Consider the following 25,211-nt stretch of genomic DNA (forward strand, 5'->3'; position numbering starts at 1 on the left):
GGAAACATAAGCCATGATTAAACTCAATAAAGAAACAACAAAAAGTAGGACAAGGGAACGTGCATTCTCGATTTGAGTTTGACAGCTAAATCTTTTTCCCTGCTTATCTTCAATGATACCTCCAAAATAGTACACTGACCGTTCATACATTCCTTTCCTCTCAAAATTATTTTCTCTTAGTTTTTTCTTTTTATTATAATAGTGGTTTTCGAGTAAGCTTATGCACACTTTGACTAATTTTATGAGATATCTATTATCTTTATTCAGAAATAGATATTGGGTAGTTTTGTCCTCCATGATTAGAAACGGTGAGGAGAAATCACCTAGTCTTTATGTCACAGTTAGAAATTAAACTTGAAACCTTATAACGTGCTCGACCTACATCATTGACCATTAGGTCACACCTTTAGATGCATTTTCTCTCTTAGTTTATGTGTTACATTTTAAAAAAAATAAAAAAAGTTATATGTATCTTGAAAGAATATTAAATTTTTAAAATGTGTGAAACTTCAAAGAAAAAAATGATATGAGGAAAATTTTTCTTTATTGCTCACTTGTGAATTTACTACAATCATTACCCTATATATACAAGTAGTGGATTCCACTATTGTAACAGAATTCTAACAAACTGAATAAAATAAATTTAAACTAAAATGTATTTTTGTAGCTAATTACAAAAGTGTCCTTATTCCATCCTATTCTAGAATACTGTAGAAAGAGGCTACTTGTCTTAATCTGATAGGTCCACGTGGCTTAGCATATTCATGGACTTATTTGAAGTTGAAAACACTTCGTGTCAATCTTCTTCTTTGTCATTTCTTGAGAGCTACCGACGAGCCAGGAGCTTGTCTCCGACAACACCCCCTGCAAGTTGGAGACGGTGAACGGACTCCTAACTTGAGAAGAAGGGAACAATGAAGGGGCCAGACATAGCTTTAGTAAATAGATCGGCCAACTAAGAAGAAGAAGGGACAAAAGATAAAGAGATCAGACCATCAAGAAGCTTTTCACGAACGAAATGGTAATCAAGCTCAATGTGCTTGGTTCGTTCGTGAAAGACGGGATTTTTAGCAATATGAATGGTCGTTTGGCTATCATAGTGAAGAGAAACGGGTAAAGATGGAGAAAGAGAAAGATCTTGTAACAAGTGAACCAATCAGGTGATCTCTGAAACTAGGCGACGCATAGAACGATATTCCACCTCAGCGGAAGAAAGGGCAATGACTGGCTGTTTCTTGGACTTCCATGAAATAGGAGAACCACCAAGGCTGAGGAAAAATCCGCTAATAGAATGACGAGTATCAGAGCAGAAAGCCCAGAGTCGCAAAAGGCAAGGAGCTGAAATAATGGATCAGGGGCTAAGAAAATGCCAAGACCAGGATCGTGACGTAAACATCGCAGAGTGTGATAAGCAGCGAAAAGATGTCCTTGGCATAGATTTTGCATATATTGACTGAGGATTTGGACTGCAAAAGAAAGATTTGGCCTTGTGTTTGTTAAAAAAAATTGAGTTTTTCCAAAAGGCATCTGTAGACAAAGGGATCTGGAAGAGGAGGTTTATAAGAAGAAGAGAGTTTGATAGTTGGGTCAAGAGAAGTAGAGACAGATCTGGATTCAAGGCAATCAAACTCAGATAAGGTTTCCATGGCGAATTTACGCTGAGTAATAAGCATACCACCATCCTCGTGAATCAATTTCATTCCTAAAAAATAATGTGCCTCGCCGAGGTATTTAATACGAAACTCAGAGTCCAAAAATAACTTGACTTCATCAATTTCTTGCAGACTGTTACCAGAGAGCAAGATGTCATCAACATAAACCGCAATCAGAGTAACCAGAATACCAGTGTGTTTAAAGAATAAAGAATAGTCATTCAAGGAGCAAGTGAAACCTCTAGTGCTCAAAGCTGAAGACAGGCGTGCATACCACTAACGTGATACTTGTTTCAATTCATAAAGGGACTTACGGAGGCGACCAACATATGAAGGAGGCGGAGCTACCATTCCGGGAGGAAACCTCATATAGACTTCTTCATTGAGGTCCCCATGAAGAAATGCGTTGTTGACATCTAGCTGGTAAAGTTTCCAACCCATCTTTACTGTAATAGAGGGGAGACATCTCACAATTGTCATTTTGACAACGGGGGAAATGGTCTCCGTAAAGTTTATCCCTTCACGTTGTGTATCACCCCTTATTACCAAACGAGTTTTTAGACGCTCAAGAGATCCATCCGACTTAAGTTTAACTTTATATACCCACTTCCAGGGCAGGGCTTTCTTAGTTGGGGGAAATTGAACAATGTCCCAAGTATGGTTGGAGTGAAGAGCATCAAATTCCTTTGTCATCGCGGCCATCTAATCGGGATGCAATATAGCTTGTTGGTAAGAGGTGGGTTCGGTAATTTGACAAATAGAGGTAAGTAAAGATTGATTGTGAGTGTTCATAGTGGAAAAAGTATGATAGCGTAAAGGAAAACAATGAGGATTGAGAGAAATAACCGAAAAATAATTAGCACAAATGTAGTCTGATAAATAAGTGGGAGCATGATGTTCCCTAGTGGATCTGCGCAGCTGCGGTTCTTGCGGAGTAGATAACACAGTAGAGTCCTCAGTAGTGGAGGGTGAAAGAGAAGATGTAGAAATAAGAGGAGGAGTAGGAATGTGATTGAGAGGGGGCAGTGGTGAGGTTGCAGGTTCTTCTTCATGGGGAAGAGGACAAGAAATTGGAAAGAGTTGAGAGAGTGGTTTAGAGATGGAAAAAGGAAAAATATACTCCACAAACTTGACATCCCTAGAAATTAAGATTTGTTTAGAGTGCAATGTAAGGATTTTGTAACCCTTTATGCCAAAAGGGTAACCTAAAAATACACCTGGGACTGCTCGAGGACTGAGTTTATCTCTGTAACGGGAAAGAGTTAAAACAAAACACAAGCACCCGAAAGATTTTAGATAGGATTATTCTGGGAGTGAGTTAAATTAAACTTGGTAAGGGGATTTAAAGTTCAAAACTCTAGAAGAAAATCAGTTAATCAAGTTAGTGGTTGTGAGAAGACAATCCCCCGGTACTGTTTAGGAGCATGAGAATGAAACATTAGAGCCCTACAAGTTTTCATCAAATGTCTGTGTTTACGCTCTACTACACCATTTTGTTGTGGTGTAGCCACACAAGTAGTTTGGTGAATTATACCTTGAGAGAGGAAAAATTCAGTAGCTAGTTGGCCAGGCCCCAATTCAAAAGCCTTGTCAGACTGTATTACCTTGACTTTGGTGGAGAATTGTCGCTCAACATATAGGAGAAAAGTTTTGAGTGTAGAAAAGGCATTTGATTTAGTGGAAAGTAAGAAAGTCCAGGTACTTCTTGAGAAATCATCTACAATAGTTAGGTAATATTTCTCTCCTTTGTAGGTTGGCGTCTTATAGGGTCCCAAGTATCTATGAATTAGATCAAAGTATTGTTTAGTAGTGATAGAACTCTTGGAAAAGGGTGACTTATCTTGTCTAGCCATGGGAAAAATTGCACAAGGCATAGAATTTTCACTATTAGTGCTTAAATGTAAACCGTCAATATGTTTCATAGCATCCAAAGGTAAATGACCCAATCGATTGTGCCACAAAAGAATAGAAGCAGAATGAACAAAAGCATTTTCATTGATAGAAGCATTTTCATTACAATTGTTGGACATAACATCCTGGGCACGTACCATTGAAGAAACTGAAAAGGGAAATGACGCAGATAAACTAAACCTGGACAAAGAGCTAGAATTAAAAGAAACAAGACAGATAGAGTTCTTGGAAATAAGATTCATCTGAGCTGTGTTATCTCTCATCACATACAGTGCAGCAGCTGCTTCACCAAGAACTTGGTCCCTCTTCAAAAAAGGGGCCTGAATGTAACAAATAGTATTAGAAAAAATTATATTGCAATCAAATTGTGTGCATAGTTGAGAAACTGACAAGAAATTATGTTTAAAAATGAAAACAAAAAGGACATTATGTAATTTTAACTTTGGAGTAAGAAATATACTTCCCATATATTTTATTGTAACCCGATAGAAATTTGGTAAACTGACTGAAACAGAATTAGAAAGAAGAACAATGTTATGTAGAAGTGTTTTATCATAAGTCATATATTGGGAAGCTCCAGAATCAACTATCCAAGTGTTGTGATGTAATTTAGAATAGAAAGAGGAAAATATGCTATAAGCATATTGCATACCGGCCAGATTTGCACTGGCAGAAACATCAGAAGTTAAGGCTCTAATTTCTTCCTGAACAGTTTGGAACATTTGAATCAATTGGTCACATTGTGCTTTAGAAAAACCTTGTCCAGAGATGAGACTAGCTACTACTTGTGTACCAATATCTGTAGAATTGTCTTTTTTCCAATTGTATTGTTAATTGATTGAGTGGAAAAATCTCCCTTCCTGTTTCTGTTGAACTTATCATGAGCAGGGTATCCCACCAATTTGTAGCATTCTTCCTTAACATGACCATGTTTTTTGTAATACTTACAAACTTGCTTGGATTTCCTTGCATCAGGTTTGTTGTTCTGAGCTCCATACCTGTTTTCCCTTGCCTGCCTAGACGCACTTGAAATCTGTCCAGTACTATAAAAAGCAGAAGAGTCGGTACTTAGAGTATTTTGAGCATGTACCTTCCTTTGTGATTCTTCATGGAGAAAATAGAGTAGCCTGAGCAGTCGAAGGGAGTGACTTCATCATAAGAATATTTCCTCGAACACCGGTGTACACATCATTAAGACCCATTAAGAATTGAATGAGTTGTTGATCCTCATTCATCTTAGCACTATGTGTTTTAGCTCCACATTCACAATCACATCGACAAACCATATAAGTATTGAGCTATTTCAATTGATCCCAAATTCTCTTAAGTTTAGTAAAATAACCTGCTACGTCAGAATTTCCTTGACTGATATTGTTGAGATCTCGTTACAGCTAGAACATCCTAACACCATCTTCTTGTCCACATCGTTCCTCAAGCTCAGTCCATAGATCCTTCGCAGTTTGAGAGTAAATCACACTCTCTGAAATATCTCGGCTAAGGTAGTTGAGAAGCCATGCTATAACCATATCATTTCATCTTCTCCAATGATCAAATAAAGGTGAATCTGGATCTGGAGATCTACAACTTCCAGTGATGAAACCTAGATTATGCTTAGCTGAGAGAGAGATCAAAACACTTCGGTGCCAATTGTTATATCTAGTACCATTAAAGGTGATATTGAACAGATTAATCCCAAGGTTATCTGATGGAGCGAGGTAATAAGGGTGATTTTGATCCATCAAAATAGAGGGAACAATAGCTCTGCGTGCAGCTTCTGCTGCTATAGGTGGAGTAAGTAATTCATCAGCCATTGTGAATCAAAGCAAGCAAAAATTAGAGAAGAAAAAAAATATACAGAGCTCTTATTGTTGCTCTGATACCATGCGAAACTTCAAAGAAAAAAATGATATGAGGAAAATTTTTTCTGTATTGCTCACTTGTGAATTTACTAAAATCATTATCCTATAAATACAAGTATTGGATTCTACTGTTGTAACAAAATTCTAACAAACTGAATAAAATAAATCTAAATTAAAATGTATTTTTGTAGTTGATTACAAAAGTATCCTTATTTCATCCTATTCTAGAATACTGTAGAAAGAGGCTACTTGTCTTAATCAGATAGGTCCACGTGGCTTAGCATATTCATGGACTTATTTAAAGTTGAAAACACTTCGTGTCAATCTTCTTCTTTATTTCCTTTCTTCTTTGTCATTTCTTGAGAGCTACCGACGAGGAGCTTATCTCCGACAACAAAATGTAATCTAATTTTTAATTAGATAATCAATAGCTATAAACTATCAATCACTTATTTTATATCACATATTTAAAAAATATTTCTATCAAAATTCAAAACAGACAAGATAGAAGATCAAGAATTGGATCTAGCCGCCAGAACTTTAAGCAAATACGTGCTTAGCTAGGAATACGACAAAATTGGCAGTTTTTTTCTTCTAAATTAATATTTTCTAAATTCTATATATCTAGTTCAAATTTTGTCGATACTTGAGCAACTTAGTTACAACTCTACAATATTCACTCATATATATTACTGCAGAATATAACTTATGGAAATTATGTAAACTAATCCAATCATAGAGAGTTAATGGATTAATTATGTAAATTAATCCCATCATAAAGAGTTATGTCTTCACAGTTTTTCCGTTTATGCCTATTTTAATTTACACTTGAATTCATCAAAATGATTATGTTAGTTTAACATCATACAGCCATTATAAGAAGAATTGACGAAATGATTGTTTAGCATATGTGTTGGAGACATATGTATGATTGTAGGATTATCTTTTTCCTTTCAAGGCTTAACAGAAGTATCTTATTCTCTGCATTTCAATTTATGTGTTTACTCTACTTTGTAGTTTATTTTAAAACATATATATTGACAAATTCTTAATTTTAATATTTCACTCGAACATAGGAATATGAATCTCCATAATTCGAGGGTCGTAGCGTATTTCTCGAATATATGAATATGGATCTTTTTGATTTATTTGATTATCAAGGAAGAGTATTTTGATCTATGAATATCCCGAATTTCTGAGATATTCAAGATGCCTCTTTAAGGGAATATTTGTCTTTTTATATAGGCATAATTCAAGGTTTAGGGTCAATTAGACTCTAAGAACTCTAACAGAATTTAGATTCTTTTTGTAGAGTCCCACAAATTTTAGATGTGTACAATGTTAATTAAAAAATATTATCTTTAACAAACATACAATGATCTTTTATTTTTAAAAGAAAGTCTTAAAAAGAGCGACTTGGTGTGATAGGATAATCGTGGATTAAGTGACAAGACAAAGGTGAACATTTCAAATGTGGACAGACACTGTGGATTTGAAAGACTAAATAGTAATAAGATTCAACGAAAGGCAAGATAACTAGAGAGTCAAATGTTTCACTTTGAAAGGGAATTCACATGGAAAATCAAACTGATGTAAGTTATTAGGTGACCAAAAAGTTTGGCTTGTATAATTAGATTCAATAATATGAAGTGGGAATGGACTTACAAGAAAGAAGAAATATAAGAACAGGAACAACTATCTTCTTCACATAAATTAAACTGAGTAGCATTATAAAAATATCTATCAAGATCTCGTTCTTATTATATTACAATTTTGTTATCCTTCACTATAATCTTCTGTAGGGGGTTAAATTTGGCTCCGATGACTATAAACACAGAGGCAGATGGACCCCGGTTTAAGTTGCACTCAGTACATTTGACACGAAGTATGATATATAAAATAAAATTAAAACCTTAACATAACCTATAACATAATTCAAAAGTGCAATGAATTCAATAGTAAGAACTCAAAGGTGAGTCAATTCAATTTACGTTCTAGATCTGCCTCGATGAGCAAATGTTCCGATTTGAGGAACATATATATCTTCCTGTTTAATCATGTCCAAAGAGTTTCCAATAAGGTCCCATAATTGTTGTTCTCGTCTAAGAAATTGATGTTATTATGGAAGGTGCTATGTGTAGTACTATTGGTGAACTTGTCCAAAGATTGTTGGGGTGATGTTGGTGGAGATTGTCCCATTTCCACGTAAACATAGGCCATGAGATTAGCATGTTGGCACTGCATAGTGACAAGCTCAGCTTGTGTTTTGGCTAATTGTGCTTGAAGCTCATTTACTTGCTTTTGAAGTTGACAAATCGCCCCAGCAGAACCATAGACTGGATCCCTCATCCTAGCGTTAGCCTCATACACCATGCTACTTACAGCATCTGCTCTTTGATATTCTGGCAATTCCTAATCAAAATTGAAAAAAAAAAAAAAGATTTTCCCATTAGTAACAATAATTTATCAGTACCAACAATAAAAGGATATCCCAATGTACGAAGCTTCCCGCATTCACAAAGGGTCCGGATAAGGGACTGAGGGTCGCACACTAAGGGGATATAATATAGGTAATTTATTCTGATGCAGGCATCAGTGTGGCTGATTCCACAGCCGGACTTGACCTATTGGATACGTGGAAATAATTTTACCACTACTCCAAGGCTTCCTTGATCATTAACAATATCTGTCCCAAATTATTATTACTTGTCTATACAACAAATGGAACCATGAGAGGGAGAGAGTGTGTGTATGATTGATTTTTCATTATTTAACACCAGAAGCAATGAGTAGTTGGTAGCAATATGGTTTTTTTTATTCAGGAAAACTAAGAGAAGTCAATGCACAAGCAAAAAAATGGAAATGTAGCAACATATGGAAAACAGGAAAAAGTTTTTTCTCTAATAATTTATAAAGTAGATGTGGTTGTTGATACTAATTATTGTATATCCAAATGATTTGAAAGCACGTTTGGCCTTAAAAATCAATTCCCTCCTCTACAATTCTAAGAGCAGCGTTAGAATTTCACTATCAACAATTATGATGTCAGTTTGGATAAATAACTATATACCCATAGGACTCTAATTTTTTCAAATTGCAACTTTGGACTGCATTAAATACTACCACCTAATTGGTCCGAGCATTAAATAAACAGAAATCGTACATGTTAAAGCATGTCTCCCTATATTTGCCTACTTGAACTTTGACCAATTTTTTGTTGTCGATATTTTCTGAGAAATACAACTAATATTAAATGTAGGGGCAGAGTAGGCAGTGCCAAAGAGTTTATTTCTTTGTTGTTTTTACTTAGTGGGAGAGCTAGAATTTTGAATTTATGGAATACAAATTCTGTAAAAAGAGACACATATTATGTGCATTTTTAACACAAACACAGAATCCGATCCACGTCAAAGCCACTGAGTTTTGTGAACCCATAAGTTGGGTTGTAGCTCCGTCCACTCGTTTGCTTATATATTGCTAGAGCTCACGATTTAGCATCACTAAAATAGGAATGTATACTAACATAAATAAAATCCATCCACTTAAATTTCAAAATAAGTAGTAAAACTGACCTAATTAACAAAAACAGGAACAAGTTTTAACAACTAACAAGTGTAAAAATGTACCTGCAAGAACTTGATAATATTGCTAGCACCAAAAACACGATGAGCAGTGGTGAATTTGATGGGGTCATTAGGAGGAAAATAAGGTGCCAACACACATTTCTCCGCGCATCTCCGCCGCAATATCTTACAGGCAGCACAAGGTGTGACCACCACTCGTGGTGGAGATGGAGAGTTACGCGGCGGAGATACGGAGTCTGGAGACGGGGGCGTTGTGGTGGTGATGAGGCTGTTGATTGTTGTGTTACTGGACTCCATATTTTCTAATATGTAAAAAATGTGTACGTGCAGGGAACTAAGAAGGCAGAGAAAGAGATTAGTAGGGGTGCTTTAAAAGTGAGTAAGTGAAGTGAATATTTATAAGCCAAGAAACGATTGGCGGAGGGAGGTGACATCATAATTAGAAAATGTGACATAAGATTTTTAAGGAAAAAACTTAATGTAGTTAAATTATATACATTGACGACATAAAAGACTTTTACATTTAAGTGAGAGACGGTGTTTCAACACCAGCCTTCGGGTTCATGGTCAGATCATCTGGATCCAATATTTTCTATGCGAAGTGTATTTTAATACATGTGAAAACTAATAAAATTTTCGGTAAAATATATCCGAACTCATAACCTGATGAACTTAGTTCTAAGAATCTCAAATCCCGAACTAATCAAGTTGAAAATCTTACATCCGCCTATGTTTGTGATTTTTTTACCTAATAACTTGTCATTTACCATGTTTATTAGAAAACAATTCATAGGAACATGTATTTTGTTATGCTTCAACCTTGAATAGTCTTTACAAAACAACTCTATTTTACGTACAAATGTAGGAGTAAGGTTTGTGTACAGTCTCTTTCTCTACATCTTATATTTGATGTGTTATTGTTATTTAGTCGAATTATATGTTGCCAAATAGTCTTTCATTTCAAATTTTACTATAATTTCATAAAAACAATTGACAAAATGGTCTTCAAGGATTGGAAACGTTCAAACAGAAGTGCACATTGGTACAAAAATTTCTCCAATTCTCCTGGACTTGAAGTGGCATGAGAAGTCAAAACTATATAAGTCTAACTTAGAAAAAACTACATTAACTTAAGAAAAAAATGGCTCTTTTGGCTTACAAAGTTCCAATAATATGACAGAGTAAAATGCGCTAAATTTAACTCTTATCACATCAAAATTCACCATTTTAGGACTAACTTATCATCTTGCAATTATATTAAGCCACCTGTAACATATCGATTTTGAATACGAAAAGTTACATTAAAGAAATTGTTTTTCCTCTTCAAAATTCTGTCCTTTAAGAAAATTTACTCAATACGCATCTTTGCTCCTTGGTAAGTTCATCAAAGATGAAAATGATTTACAGGATATTATGATCGAATGATGAGTATGAAGGGACCGATTGGATATCATCATTTTGACCAATCGATGTTAGTGCAATTATTTTATTAAATCCAACCAAATTTGTTAGGAGAGGAATTAACAGTAGAAATATTAATATTGAAGATTAAATGTTTTTAAGATCATTAAATAACAGGAGTATATAGCCAGGGGTCATATTGATGTCATGTTGGCTTTATAGGTTGATATCATTAAGGAAATTGGTACGTATTTCCTACTACGCTAACCACCACTATGTTACGTGTCTATAAATGGAGAATGACAGAAAGAGGGATCATATGCTAAAATCAGTAGGTGGTTAAGGTGGTGGTAAAAAGGTCAGCTCGTTTGGCACATGTAATTAGAAAAAGAAAAAAAAAAAGAATGCCATTTTCATCTATCTTAGGCTTAAATTTAGTTGATTTTTCTTTTATGACTAATATGATTTTCAAGCAAGTGAACTCGTTTTATTCCCTCAATAATTTATCGCGATTATGTTTTGGGAAAATAGTATAACTTAATAATAGTGCGTAACATAGATGTTAACCTAATATTCAGAAGATAAAGATGGTCAATATGTATATAGTAGTAGTAACACGAATTGATAGTCAAAACTGCCTTGAAGAAGGGACCAAATGCCCTCTTTTGTACTTAACATCTCCTTTACAAGTACTCGTCTCTTCTTTTATTTTTTCTAGATGCACAGGACTTGTCAACCGGAGCGGAGCTGCATGAGAAGTACGAATTCAGCAGAACTCAATAATTTAGATTTAAACTTAATATATTTATACTAAATATAGATACATAGTAAAATTCAGAACTCGGTAATTTTTTATAATCCTGGATTTGCATCAGCTTGTCAAAGCACCAATTATTTTTTAGGTATGACATTTTAATTTAATTTTAACACAAAATGAGTGGAATAGCTTGATCCACACCTTCATAATATCTGATGTGGATATAACTATATAATATATCTTCAACACGTAACATAGCAAAGTGATTTCACACACGTAGCTCTCCGAATATGCATTAATGATTTAGTGAGTTTATATTGCTGAACTACTTGTAATGGATGTACTTTAATGCTGTTTTGCCACTTTTTTACTCAATTGCATCCATACTCATAAATTGACCAACCAAAAGGATGTCACAGTCGATGGGACAGCATTATCATCTACTTTATTAGTTCTTGCTTCATTTATTTTTTCCCCTCAATCCTCTAGGTCAATCGCATCCTTTGAAACTCGAAATGATGGACTCACCCCTTTATCCTTAGGCTCTACTTAAATATCAGAGTTAGTTCACTTGTCATAGCCTCATAAGGGTCGAAGTCTCTCAACCTTTGTCAATTGAACTAACCCTTAGGACCACTCCATTTTCTTTTTTCATTTATTTTAAAAAGTCAAATAATGAAATGTTGAACGAGTAGGTTGTAGACTCAATTAATAGATAGTTCCTCTTAGAAGAAACATAATACTAAATGACTTGGAATTTTTATTCTCTGAAGATCTTGCATTGATCGTATGAAATTCATTTGTTTTCATAATGAAAAGGAAGAAGCATTTAGTCCACAACAAAAGCTAAGACCAAAAAAATTGACTGTATATATATAGTTATCATTGTCATCAATAAACCCAACCTAATTAGTTGCGCACCTAATTAATATCATGGGGAGAGTAGTCAGAGACCAATATAATTAAATTTGTTGAAATTGAAAAGACTTGTATATAGTCATCTGTGCTTATCCTGTATGTCTACTTGTTGAAATTATTAGATTCCTATTAAGATGGAATGCTAGAAGATCCTATGGTTATACTGTAGTTATAGAACAATTTCTTATCCACTCGAATATATTATACTTTGCAATAATTTCCTTATTTCGATGTTTGATAAGTAAAAAAAATATTATTATAAGAACATTTGTATATAATCTAAGCAACTACTACGAGCAAGAATGGGATTAGATAGAGGGGGTGGAGTATTGAAGGGGAAGAAGACAACTAGCGTAAAGTACCGGTTATTGAACAAATTGTCAAAAGAAAAAGTATCACTTGACACTCGTAGAACTTGTATTCCCAATTCCCACGAGGGAAGTCAAATTCGTAACTTTTAAGAAATTTATTTTCTTAAATAAAATATTTATCAAAATATTTTGACCAATCAAATATGATAAATTAAATATATGTTTTAGAAAATATTTTCCTCCCTATCATAATTTTTTTCTCCTTGTAGTTTGACTTCTAAAAAGCAGAGGAAAAACAAAGGGAAGAATAGGAAAATAATGAAGCCAGTTTCTCACTGAGGTCTCTGGAACATAGTAATACATAAACTAAACCAGAGCAAAGAATAAGCTTAAAGTCATGCTAATTTTTCTTTATAACTTGGATATTTCTGGTCTCAAATTATATAGGCGGAATATAATCATAGCCTCTTAAATTGTTCAGTATATTTTATTTTATTTAGATACTTGAATTGTGATCTATGTTAGTTGAGCACATGAATACATGATAATATTCCTGTTAGATATTTCCAGCTCAAAGCCTCGAACTATAGAAAAGCTTTTGTGTGCATTATCAAGCGCCCATTGTGTAGATGAGTTGAACACTTTTAAGATGTCACCTTCTTTAATTATATCCATCAACCTTAATTGAAACACGTCCAAGGTATTTCGAATTATTTAAATTGATGTGTTTAATTAAAAGAGGTGACATATTTTAAATGATTTAACTTATTATGTCATAAGGAGGTGAAAGTCTCGCATTGGTTGGGGAATGGATTAGCGGTCTGCTTATATGGACTTGGACAATCCTCGCCTCATGAATTAACTTTTGGGATTGAATTAGGCCTAGATGTCATATCTTTACATGGTATCGGAGTCAGGTCCATCCCCGTTTGGGCTCCTGATTCATACGTCAGTTGGACCCTGGACATGAAGGGGGGTGTTCAAGTGGGTGAAAGTCTCACATTGGTTGGGAAATGGACTGACAGTCTGCTTATATGGACTTAGACAATCCTCACCTCATGAGCTAGCTTTTATGTTGAGTTAGGTCAAGGTGTTCTATCTTTACACCACGTAACAGGCGCTTGAGAGCACAAGCAGTTTTCTAAAATTTGAATCTGACAAATTTAAGACATTATGTCTAATATGAACACTGTATTATGTGTTTAGGTGCTCAATAGGAACAAATCATAATCCAAATATCTAAATAAAATGCATTGACAAATTTAAGACATTATCGATAAATTATACCAGTTATATATATGTATCAGTTAATCTACTTTTCAATGTATGACTAAAAGCAAGCGGAATCAGTGGACACGGTCTAATGAGTGGATGGATATCAATTGTAGAAGTTGTAAGTCTCTATGGGACCATACTGCTAGAAATATGTCACCCAGGAAATTTTTTGTTCCAAATTATATAATGATGCTTACTTCCATAATCTGAAGAAAATTTCCTTAATCTACAAACTGCAAAGGGAAAATTACAGTCCATTGTCTTTAGGTCATTTAGTTTACAAAATGTGTATACAATGTGTGAATAGTGCAATACTCTTTATACTAAATATACATACATCATACATATCATGTATATGTATACACAACATATACAGACAGTGTAAAAATGATCTATACTTTGATCATGTTGATAAACTAGATGGTCAAAGAATGCATTTACGTAAGTTTACCAATTGGAAATCTGAACATAAATTGTGCGTGATCGAGTTGCAACCATCAAGCTGTAAATCTAATTTCATGTCATGCTAAATTATCAACTATATATAATTGTTTAGAAAGCAGTGTTAAAGTTGCTTTATTTTAATCTAGACGTATTTCCTGTTCCTCAGAATTGAAAGGCGATTTAATTTTCTCACCTTTTCTTTACTTCGAGCCTAATAAGTTGAAAAATATATAGTCAATAACTACCTTTTTGTCTCTAGCTTTCATACTATTTAGTTGTCAAATTCATATATACCAATAAAGAAAATGAAGAGATATGAAAAGACACAGAAAAATCCCTCCTTTGTTTAATTTCAAGAGAAAGTCTTGACGCACTAGTTGAAAATCAAATTCAACTACCATATCGAATCCAAACCAATTATTAGAGTTTTAAATATAGAACCATAGGTTTTGATATTAATTTAGAATGTATCGAATAGTAAGGGTGGGTTCCCTTCATTTCATTTAAAAATCTGAAAAAGTACCGCACCAAATAAATCTATATGTACAATACACATTTTACTCCATAAATCTAACATACTCGGTATATTCTCACTGGTGAGGTCAGGGTATGTCAATGCTTACTAGAAGTGCAGTGGCAACATGAAATAGTATATTCAGTAAGCAGCACAACCGATTATAATTGCATTAACAATTAGCACCATCATCACCTATTTTAATCTACAAGTAGATTGGATGTTCCAGTACATTTGTTAAGCTAGTGTTCAGGAATAAATAATAATGGAGAAATTATGGTTCATTCTCCCAATCCAGAAAGCAACAAGGCCACTTATAACATAAATCGAAATGAAAGAAAAAAAACTTACAAGCAATCAAGAAGGCTGATTCGCCTAGTAGCAAAACAACTCAACTAGAAGAAATAGATGAAGCTGATTGAAGGTTTTTGAGCTCAGCTGCTACCTTTGTGACATCGAAGTAATCCTGAAGAGCTGTCATCTTAATCTTGTTGCTTTTTAAGCTTTTAATTGCATCAGCAGTGGCCAATGCCCCGGCAACTGTTGTTATTACCGGTATCTTGTATGCGAGAGCCATCCTTCTCAGCTTCCGGCCATCTATCTGATCAAGTGCGTCTCCTGAACTTGTGATCACCATAAACTGAATTTGTCCGTTGGCAATGAGATCAGCAGCATGTGGCCGCCCTTCATGCATTTTAAGCACTCGCTCCACGGGCATGCCTTCTAATTCGAGTACACGTGCAGTTCCAGAAGTTGCAATAATTTGAAACCCAAGCCCCGAGAAGGCTCGAGCAATTGTAGTAAGATGGGGTTTTGTCATTTCATTTAGACTAAGGAAGAGAGTACCTGAAAGTGGCATTTTCTGTCCAGCAGCAATTTGTGCTTTGGCAAATGCAATTGATGACTCGTAGTGGATACCCATTACCTCACCAGTGCTGCGCATCTCAGGACCAAGAAGCACATCACAGCCTTGGAATTTCTCAAATGGAAGAACAGCTTCTTTAACTGATACATGTCTGGGGATAACCTCCTTGGTGAAGTTGAGGTCATATAGCGATTTTCCTGACATGACTAGAGCAGCGTATTTAGCCAATGGGTGCCCAATTGCCTTGGAAACAAAAGGAACTGTTCGTGATGCACGGGGGTTAGCCTCCAGCAAGAACACCTCACCAGAAGCAGTAATGGCATATTGACAATTCATGAGGCCACATACATTTAGCCTCTTTGCCAATTTCGTAGTCCACGACCTAATAGTTTCCAAGCATGAATCCGAAATTGTTTTTGTTGGAAGCATGCAAGCTGAGTCACCTGAGTGAACCCCGGCCTGCTCAATATGCTCCATTATTCCACCAATGACCACATTACCATGCATATCAGCAAGTGCATCAATATCAATCTCTACAGCATCAGTTAAATACTTGTCAATCAGGACAGGGCGCTCCGGATCTACCTCGACAGCAGTTTCAAGGTATGTCACTAATTTGGCATTGTTGTAAACTATCTCCATTGCGCGTCCACCTAAGACATAAGATGGTCGGACGACAACAGGGTATCCTACATCTGCAGCAATGGCAAGTGCATCCTTTTCACTCTTTGCAATACCCCCTTTTGGCTGAGCGATCTGCAGTTCATTCAGGATGGCATTGAACCTCTCCCTATCTTCAGCTGCATCAATGTTATCAGGTGTTGTACCCCAAATGCGAACAAAACCAGCTCCACTTCTGCTCTTAGGCTTTTGCTCATCCAAGTAATTCTGAATCGGAAGAGCCAATTTCAATGGGGTTTGACCTCCAAACTGCACAATGATACCATCAGGACCTTCCAAGTCAATGATATTGATAACATCCTCAACTGTCAGAGGCTCAAAGTAGAGACGATCACTTGTGTCATAATCTGTAGAAACTGTCTCAGGATTGGAATTCATCATAATTGTTTCATAGCCTGCGTCCTGCATAAACCCCAAAAAGAAAATCAAATTTCAAGGTTGAAAGCAACATGGAAGCAAATTGTAACCATAAAATGACTATTGTGAGAATCACGACAGAAAGAAAGAAAGACCAAAAAAATTAATTTGCTCTCCTTTAATATTTTGATCTTCTTTTTTTGGAGCTATTAATGGGTTATCTTAAAGGTTGGTTTCTGCTAGGGAAAAGTCACTATGTTTGTAATTTCTTAGTGTTGATGTTACAATGATAATGCTACTAACAATAAAAATAATACTCATTCTAGGAAGAAAGATGCAGATATTTAATTTCTCATATGTGATACAAACATTATTTTATAAGGGAATTCACAAACTGCATGCATTTATTGGTTTAAGTTGATTCATGGACTAATTCCAGTCAAGTTCATTTAGTCTTTTATACGGAGTATCTTTCAACATTTTAAACTTGACAAAGAAGGAACCTCAGCAGGACAAATGAGAAAGAAGCGAAAGCAAAACAGAACAAATAAAAAATGTAAGAAAAGTAAGAAAACCAACAACCAATTATATAATCGAAAATATATTCATATAACAGCTATTTGCTAGACTATTTTGTCAACAGATTGCTGCATAGTGATAAGGCTTGAAACTTTTTCTTGTTGTTCGTTGTCATATTATTTTCCTTGCTTGAAAGCCTATGCATTTTTACTACTACTAAATGGTTGCAACATTAATTAGTAAAGAATTATTTAATAGTTACCAACTCTCCAAACCATTTGAATGGTCTCTAAGTCGACAGTATAATTTTTCTAAGATATTATTAACCAAAATTATTAGCATTCTGTAGAAACCTAAAAAACAGTAAAAGAATGCGGAGAAGTTAAAAATAAAAGTTTTCGTGAAAACCAAAGACTACGAAATCGAAGCATATGATACGTGAATAACCATTTCTATATCAATTTCTATATTGCATAGAATGCAACATTTTCTTCTATGGGCATTTTCTTATTTATCCATTTGTTTTGTTTGAGCATAAATCATCCAAGTCACTAACTAATGATAATCTTCAGTATTTGCATGAACTTGTACTTTATTATTTAATTTTTATTTTAGTACTTAAAAATATATTTTAATTAGAAATTTGTAAGTATGAAAATCCATCCTACATGTGTGATATATTATATATCCCTAATTGGAGCCATGTTATAGGAGTCTCCTATATTTTTATTTTTACTTTGATAACCGTGGTGTCCGGGCCAGCTTGCGCGCACCTCGATTAAATCCACGGGATACCTGCCACCTCCCACTAGCAGCAGGTACCAGATAACTCTATCCACCAAGGCTAGAACAGATGGAAAGAAAACACCTAGTGTGGGAATTGAACCTGAGACCTCATGGTGCTCATCTCAACTTCATTGAACCACTAGACCACACCCTTGGGTGCTATAGGAGTCTCCTATATTCAAAGTAATTAATCAGCTTTTGGATTCCAGTTTTTCCGGTAACAACGGTATTTTTTTTCAATTCGGCTGTTTTGAAGAATAATCCAATAATATGAATCATTATAAGGAAGAACCTTATCACAACTTACGCCTATACTCAGCTTTTATTCAAGTTATTCATTGGCAGTTGAAGAAGTATAACCTAAAAAGCAGTGCAGAAAAAACGGACCCTAAACCAATGATCAAGAAACACAAACCTGAAGGGCAAAGGATGTATGGCAGCAACAATAATCAAACTCAATGCCCTGTCCAATTCGGTTTGGTCCTCCACCTAAAATCAAAACTTTTTTCCTTTGTGTAGGAGCTGATTCACACTCAAGGTCATAAGATGAATACATATAAGGTGTATCAGCCTCAAATTCTGCAGCACATGTATCAACTCGTTTATATGCTGGTTTCACACCCAAAGACAAACGCCTCGATCGAACCTCCTTCTCACTGAACTTTGTCACGAAGGCTATCTGTCTGTCACTAAACCCTCTCTTTTTCACTTCATAGAAGTCATCCTTTGATAAGTCAGACAAACTGCGAGCCAAAAGGAATTGCTCCACGTCTACAAGCTCCCTTAGCTGAGTGAGGAACCATTTGTCTATGTAACTGAGCTTATGGATGTCATCTACCTTCATCCCCCTCTTCATTGCAGCATATACGGCATGGATGCGATCAGGATTAGGAACCCGAAGACTATACTTCAATTGGTCCCAATCCCAGTCTAATTCCTTGACCTGTGCACAGCCCCATCCAGAATACCCACATTCAAGAGACCTCACTGCTTTTTGGAAGGATTCTTGGAATGTGCGACCTACTGCCATGGATTCACCAACAGACTTCATCTGGGTTGTCAGTATGGCCTCAGATCCGGGGAATTTCTCAAATGCAAACCTCGGTATCTGCACAATTTTACATTGCTTAGAAAACTAACTGCAGATGTATAAATATTGGCCATTGGAAAAAAATAGAACAGCAATTTACATCATCTCCAGATCATAAAATAATAAAAAATGCCAGCTAAAATAAAATCCCACCACCAGATGTTGAAAAATTGTAACAACATCGCATGGACTGTTGCAAAAAACTTGCCAACAGCAATAAGAATACTACTATAATTCAAAGAACGAGTTATAGGAATCAAACTGATGATAAAGATGCCAGGGTCGTTTCTGTCGGTAAGAATCACATATTCCTGTTTCTTATCATACACTGTCTCTACAAAATCCAGATTGAAATATTAGCCATATTGGTCATGACTAGAACCAAATAATTCACTGTACCGATGTTACCTTATAAAAAAAAATCACTGTACCAATGGAAAGAAGCGGTGAATACTTCTTGTTGTCAAGTTACACTAGCATGTTATAGCGATAAGTATATTTAGAGACCACAGCAGACACCTTCCGGCAGGTTTTTGATTTTTAAATTACTAGATACCAATCTTATTACTAACTCCTAAGTAACTGAATCCAGAAAAACTGAGACGAGTGAATGAATATTATAGCTTTCTTTTAACTAAAACTAGTATGTTACAGAGAGGGCCCTAGTTCTTAACTTAGTCGAAACTAGATACCATTCTTACTCCTAAATAACTGAAGAGAGATAAATTGAGACAACCAAATGAATATTATTATACTATTTCAAAAGAAAGAGCTCATCAAAATTCTAAAGAAAAAGATTAACACATAAGAAAAACATACTACCCAAGGAAATGGAATTTAAGAGAAGCAAAAAACGTTAAAGATAACGACAACTTGCCTTTGTAACTACATAATCTATGGATGGCTCAAAACTAGCTGGAGTCTTCTTTGTAATATCATTAGGAATCTGATCCAGAGAGTATCCCACTGATAGCTTAGCAGCCATCTTAGCAATTGGAAATCCAGTAGCTTTCGATGCCAAAGCTGAAGACCTTGAAACTCTAGGATTCATTTCAATTACCATGACTTCACCATCAACTGGATTGATAGCAAATTGCACATTGGAACCACCACATTCAACTCCAATTTCCCTGATGATGGCAATCGAATAATCCCTAAGTCGTTGGTACTCTTTATCTGTCAAAGTCTGAGCAGGAGCCACGGTGATCGAGTCCCCCGTATGCACCCCCATAGGATCAATATTCTCAATCGAACAAATGATAACCACATTGTCAGCCAAGTCTCTCATAACCTCAAGCTCATATTCTTTCCAACCTAACAAAGACTTCTCAACCAAAACCTGTGATGTCAAACTAGCTGCCAACCCCGACTTACATATCGCCTCGAATTCCTCCCTGTTATACGCAATTCCACCACCCGTCCCACCCAATGTAAAAGCTGGCCTAATAATCAACGGAAACTCCCCTATTTCACTAGCTATCTCAAAACACTCCTCCAATGTATTCCCAATCCCTGAAGGTGGAGTCCTTATCCCAATATTCTTCATTGCCTGCTTAAACAAATCCCTATCCTCCGCCTTCTTAATCGCCTGCAACTTCGCCCCAATCAACTCGACTCCATACTTATCGAGCACCCCACTCTCCGCCAACGCTACAGCTAAATTAAGAGCAGTTTGTCCCCCCATTGTTGGCAACAATGCATCAGGTCTCTCATTCTCTAACACTTGCTCGACAAGTTCCGGTGTCATTGGCTCAATATACGTCCTGTTCGCTGTTTCAGGATCGGTCATAATAGTAGCAGGATTCGAATTAATCAATATCACGTCATACCCTTCTTCTCTAAGTGCCTTACAAGCTTGAGTACCTGAATAATCAAACTCACAAGCTTGTCCTATCACTATTGGCCCTGCACCCAATATCAAAATCTTCTTTATATCCGTTCTTTTACCCAATTTTTCCTTTCCAAGATTTACCTTTTCAACATTCTTTTGCTCATTAACAATGGAATTCACCCTTTTCCGCAAATGGGTGTTGCTGAAAACGCTTGGACGAGATTGAAGGTGCAAAAAAGAGAACCTTTTTTTGTAAGGAAAAAGTGGGATTCTTGATGAATATATTCTTGAAGGAGAAAGAACATAGGAAGAAGAAGAGGAGATTAGCTTATATGCAGCAGCATTTTCACAGTGATTCATACAATTAGCCATCTTGATTAAACTTCTTTCTTTTCAAGATTTAAGAAAGAAAAAAAAATGATTTGGATTTTTGTAGATTTGGGTTTTATTTGATTTGGTGAATGCTCGTTTACTGCTATTTAGCAGAGTGGAGCAAAGGAAGCTTTATTATTAGCACAAGGATAGAAAGGTGGTTTCAGTAGAGGCTAGGGTTTTAGAAGTTATACTGGTAATTAACTAAAAATAAATAATTACAGAAGGATAATAAAGAAAGAAAGGGAGGACAGAGATAACATAAAGACATTAAAGAAGTTTTGAGCTAAATAAGAGACGAAATTAAATTGGAAAAATAAAAATGAGAAAATAAATACTCCTTGTGCCCCATTTTGCTAATATTATGGCCGTTTGAACAAGTCGAAATATTTAATAATTTATTTTAATATCTATAGAAAAATTATAAATTTTGATAAATAAGAACGAACAATTCGTTTCTCTACCCTTTTTACCGTTTGGTTTTTCAGGAGAGTTTTTTCTTTTTTTGGCCAAATTAATAAGTGAAGTGGGCAGGTGGAGTGCAATAATTTCATTCTATAAGAAGACCACATTTAGAATTGTAATTATTACAGGGATATATCAAGTTATTAAATTACGTCATGAAAGCTTCCAAATGAATGGTGGAGATGAGGGGGAGGGAGTGTCCATTTTCAAGAATCAATTTGGATTTATAGAGGAATGATGTGCTACGAAAGATATCTTTTTGGTGAGGAGATTGATAGAGAAATACTGGAAAAGGAAACGGAACTTACATTTGGTGTTTATTGATATTGAGAAAGCTCACGACAAAATTTCGATGGAAGCCCTTTGGAGATGCATGGAGGCTAGAGGTGTGACGGTGGCTTATAATAAGACGATAAAGGACATGCATGATGGAGTTAAAATGGGGGTTGGAACGATAGGTGTTCCTCTTTGTCGTGGTGATGATGTACAGTGATAACGCTTTCTCTTTCATAGCAGCACACCCAAGATGAAGTGAATTGGTGTATATTATTTGCAGATGACATAGTATTGACTGATAAGATGCATAATGGATTAAATGATAGGTTGGAGTACGGAGACAAACTTTGAAAGCTAAGGGTTTTAAGTTATGCAGGACCAAAACTTAGTATTTAGAGTGCAAATTCAGTGAGGGATTACACGAGAAATGCGTGGAAGTCCGGTTGGATATACAAGTTCTCCTCAAGAACGATAGCTTCAAATATCTTGGCTCTATTATCTGGGATAGTAGAGTTATCGACGGTGATGTCACTCATCGTGTTGGTGCACCGTGGATGAAGTGGAGGCTTGCCTCCGAAGTCTTGTGTGATAAAAAGATACCGCCAAAATTTAAAGATAAGTTTTATAGAGTGGTAGTTAGACTGATGTTGTTGTATGTGACGAAGTGTTGGCCAGTCAAAAATTTTTATCTTCAGAAGATGCATGTCGCAGAGATGAGGGTGTTGAGATGGGTGTATGAATGCAGATTTGATAGAATCGGGAATGAGTTTATTCAAGATAAGGTGAGAGTGACCTTCGCGATGGACATAACAAGATGAGGGAAGGAGATTGAGATAATCTGGACATATGCTAATGCAAGGTTTGGACGCTCTAGTGAAGAGGGGTTAGAGGTTGGACATAGTAGGTACAAAGAGGAGTAGAGGTAAGTCAAAGAAGTATTGTGGAGAGGTGATTAGACAAGACATGACGCATATTTAGGTTATCAATGACACGACCTAAGATAGGGGGTGCGGAGAATGCGTGATAATAAGATTTGTGTATACTCTATCTTTTCTATATTTATATTTAGTTAGTTAAATTATATGTGATAATTTTCAAATAAAATGATCCACATAAACTAATATTAGAATATCCTTACCAACAAGACATTCACGTATAATCATCGGTAAAAACAAAGTGATATTTATCAACAACGAAAATGTTGCTATAATATAATGACAAACAGAAAAGGGAAACACTCGGTCCAAAAAAAAAAACACTGAGAGAGAAAAAATAATTCAAAATATTAATGATGTTTTATTTTTAAAACAAAATCTTATATACTATTCTTGAGAAAAAATCAAGAAAATAATATCCTACAGGATATTATTAGAATCAAATGTCACACATTACCATATTTAAAATGAATGTGTTTATAGATGTTTAACAAATTAAATCTGGAATAATAAATTTAAATTTAAGTCATCACATTTTAATTTTATGAAAATCTTGTATAACTAGCAGTTAAAGCAAATTCTTTTGACCATAACTAATACTTACTAAAAAAAGTTTTTGGTTTAAACTGACTGGAAATAAAGAAGACAACTGTGTGTTTACCTTAGCTGGAGCAATCACTGTTAGAAGTAGAAGTAGGGGTGTACAAAATCGAACCGTTAAGTCAAACTGAATTGATGAATTAAATCAAATCGAGAAGAAAAACGATTTATGGTTTGGTTTGATTGATTTGGTGTTGACAAAAAAAAATCGATCATTCTTGATTTGGTTTGGTATTAGCAAAGATAAAATCAAACCGAACCGACGTAATACATATATAATTTTAAATTTTTATACGTAAAAAAATAATACTTATAATCTACTTTCTAATTACTTTTATTATTTTTTTATATTCAGAAAGTAGATATATATTCTTGGGCCTTTAATTATAGTATTTTTCCATTAATAACAAATTAATATAAAACTCAATATTAATATAAAAACCTAAAACTTTTTATTTGCTTCACTTTTTACATTTTACTTTCGAAGTTTTCTGAGAGTTCTCATTATTTCCTCATCTTACTTTCATCTTACTTTTCTCATTCGTCAAGTTGTGATTTAGGTTTATTTCTCTTCTTTCTCTTTTTTTTTATGGAATTATGTTATAATTAACTACTTTATGGAGTTAAGTTTTTAATAAGTTATCTCCAATTCTTCGTTCTTTTGTATGCTCACATTTTATGTGAAGGGAACTTTCAGACAAACTACTGTAACTAGTGACTTAGAAATTGAAAACTTCTTGGGTATCCACATAATATTACTTTGAGAGATAGTAGTTTAGACGTCTTAGTAATTTGCCAACTTAATTTTTATTGAAACTACGTTATGGCCATTATTTATTTATTTTTATCTTTTTAGTGAAAATATTTAATTTTTTTCTCCAATCACATTATAATTGTAAAAAATCTGAGAAAATCGAAAAATTGAAAAAACCGAAAAAACGACTAAAACCGAAATAAAAATAATAATTATATATTGATTTGATTTGGTTTATAAATTTAGAAAACTGACATTATTGATTTGATTATATTTTAATAAAAAATCGAACCAACCCGAGCTATGTACATCCCTCGGTAGAAGTCCCACATGACAAGCATCAAAAATTGAATGTCCTTGGTGGACCAAGTATGCAATTATTGACATTTTATTTAGTGGTGGAAAATTGATAACACTACATGATTAAAAAATTTGAAAAAAAAAAACATGTACAATGTGATATTTTTCACATCAAAATAACTTTGAACTAATTATAATGTTTGAATGACACTCTACTTGATGGTTAAAACTAACCTTATTAAGTGATGAGAATTTTAATACAATAACCTTTAATATTTTTTGTAATATTTCATAATTTTTTTTATAGATGGTAGAGATGTGTGCAAGGTGGTTCAAATATCATTATTATATACAAGGCCAAATAGAAATATACATATAAAAATTTGTATAGTTCATAGCACTTATTAAAGTTTGATTTTATGCAACTAATTTTATCAAACCACTAGCATGAATTTTATTTTAGATTAATTATAATTTTATCATTATAAAAGTGAAAAATTTTAAATTTTAAAGCTCAACTATTGTATATAACATTATACTTTATTTAGTTATAATACTTAAATTATATCTAAATAAATAATCTAATTGGAAGTGCATCTAAATCATGTGTTAAAGTTATTGCAAGCTAAAACCCTTGGTATTAGATCTTCAGATTTTTCGGAGCTATCCGACCGTCCGTCGTGGTTGGCAATGCAATCATAGTGAAACGATGTCGTGATGAACTGATGTAGCTAGAGCAAATGAATCCGAAGAG

The 25,211-nt window shown here is 34.7% G+C and overlaps 2 protein-coding genes and 1 long non-coding RNA gene across 3 annotated transcripts; 1 reads left to right on the forward strand and 2 right to left on the reverse strand.

The window, feature by feature from the left end:
- Positions 1 to 551: 551 nt before the first annotated feature.
- Positions 552 to 5,481, forward strand: LOC124899376. Its single transcript, XR_007056825.1, has 3 exons — positions 552 to 1,662; positions 1,785 to 2,075; positions 4,539 to 5,481. It is a non-coding gene; the product is annotated as an uncharacterized LOC124899376 (long non-coding RNA).
- A 1,621-nt stretch (positions 5,482 to 7,102) lies between these two features.
- On the reverse strand, positions 7,103 to 9,386 carry LOC107875423 (LOB domain-containing protein 1). Its single transcript, XM_016722137.2, has 2 exons — positions 9,049 to 9,386; positions 7,103 to 7,834 (listed from the first exon to the last, which is right to left on the reverse strand). The coding sequence occupies exons 1-2, from the start codon at positions 9,301 to 9,303 to the stop codon at positions 7,478 to 7,480; spliced, it is 612 nt and encodes a 203-aa protein (XP_016577623.1). The 5' UTR covers positions 9,304 to 9,386; the 3' UTR covers positions 7,103 to 7,477.
- A 5,378-nt stretch (positions 9,387 to 14,764) lies between these two features.
- On the reverse strand, positions 14,765 to 21,675 carry LOC107875422 (carbamoyl-phosphate synthase large chain, chloroplastic). Its single transcript, XM_047414113.1, has 3 exons — positions 19,802 to 21,675; positions 18,250 to 18,942; positions 14,765 to 16,574 (listed from the first exon to the last, which is right to left on the reverse strand). Exons 1-3 carry the CDS (start codon positions 21,125 to 21,127, stop codon positions 15,018 to 15,020), a joined length of 3,576 nt encoding a protein of 1,191 aa, XP_047270069.1. The 5' UTR covers positions 21,128 to 21,675; the 3' UTR covers positions 14,765 to 15,017.
- Between the last annotated feature and the right edge of the window lie 3,536 nt (positions 21,676 to 25,211).

The sequence above is a fragment of the Capsicum annuum genome, chromosome 6 (genome assembly GCF_002878395.1).
Source record: "Capsicum annuum cultivar UCD-10X-F1 chromosome 6, UCD10Xv1.1, whole genome shotgun sequence".
Taxonomy (NCBI): Eukaryota; Viridiplantae; Streptophyta; class Magnoliopsida; order Solanales; family Solanaceae; genus Capsicum; species Capsicum annuum.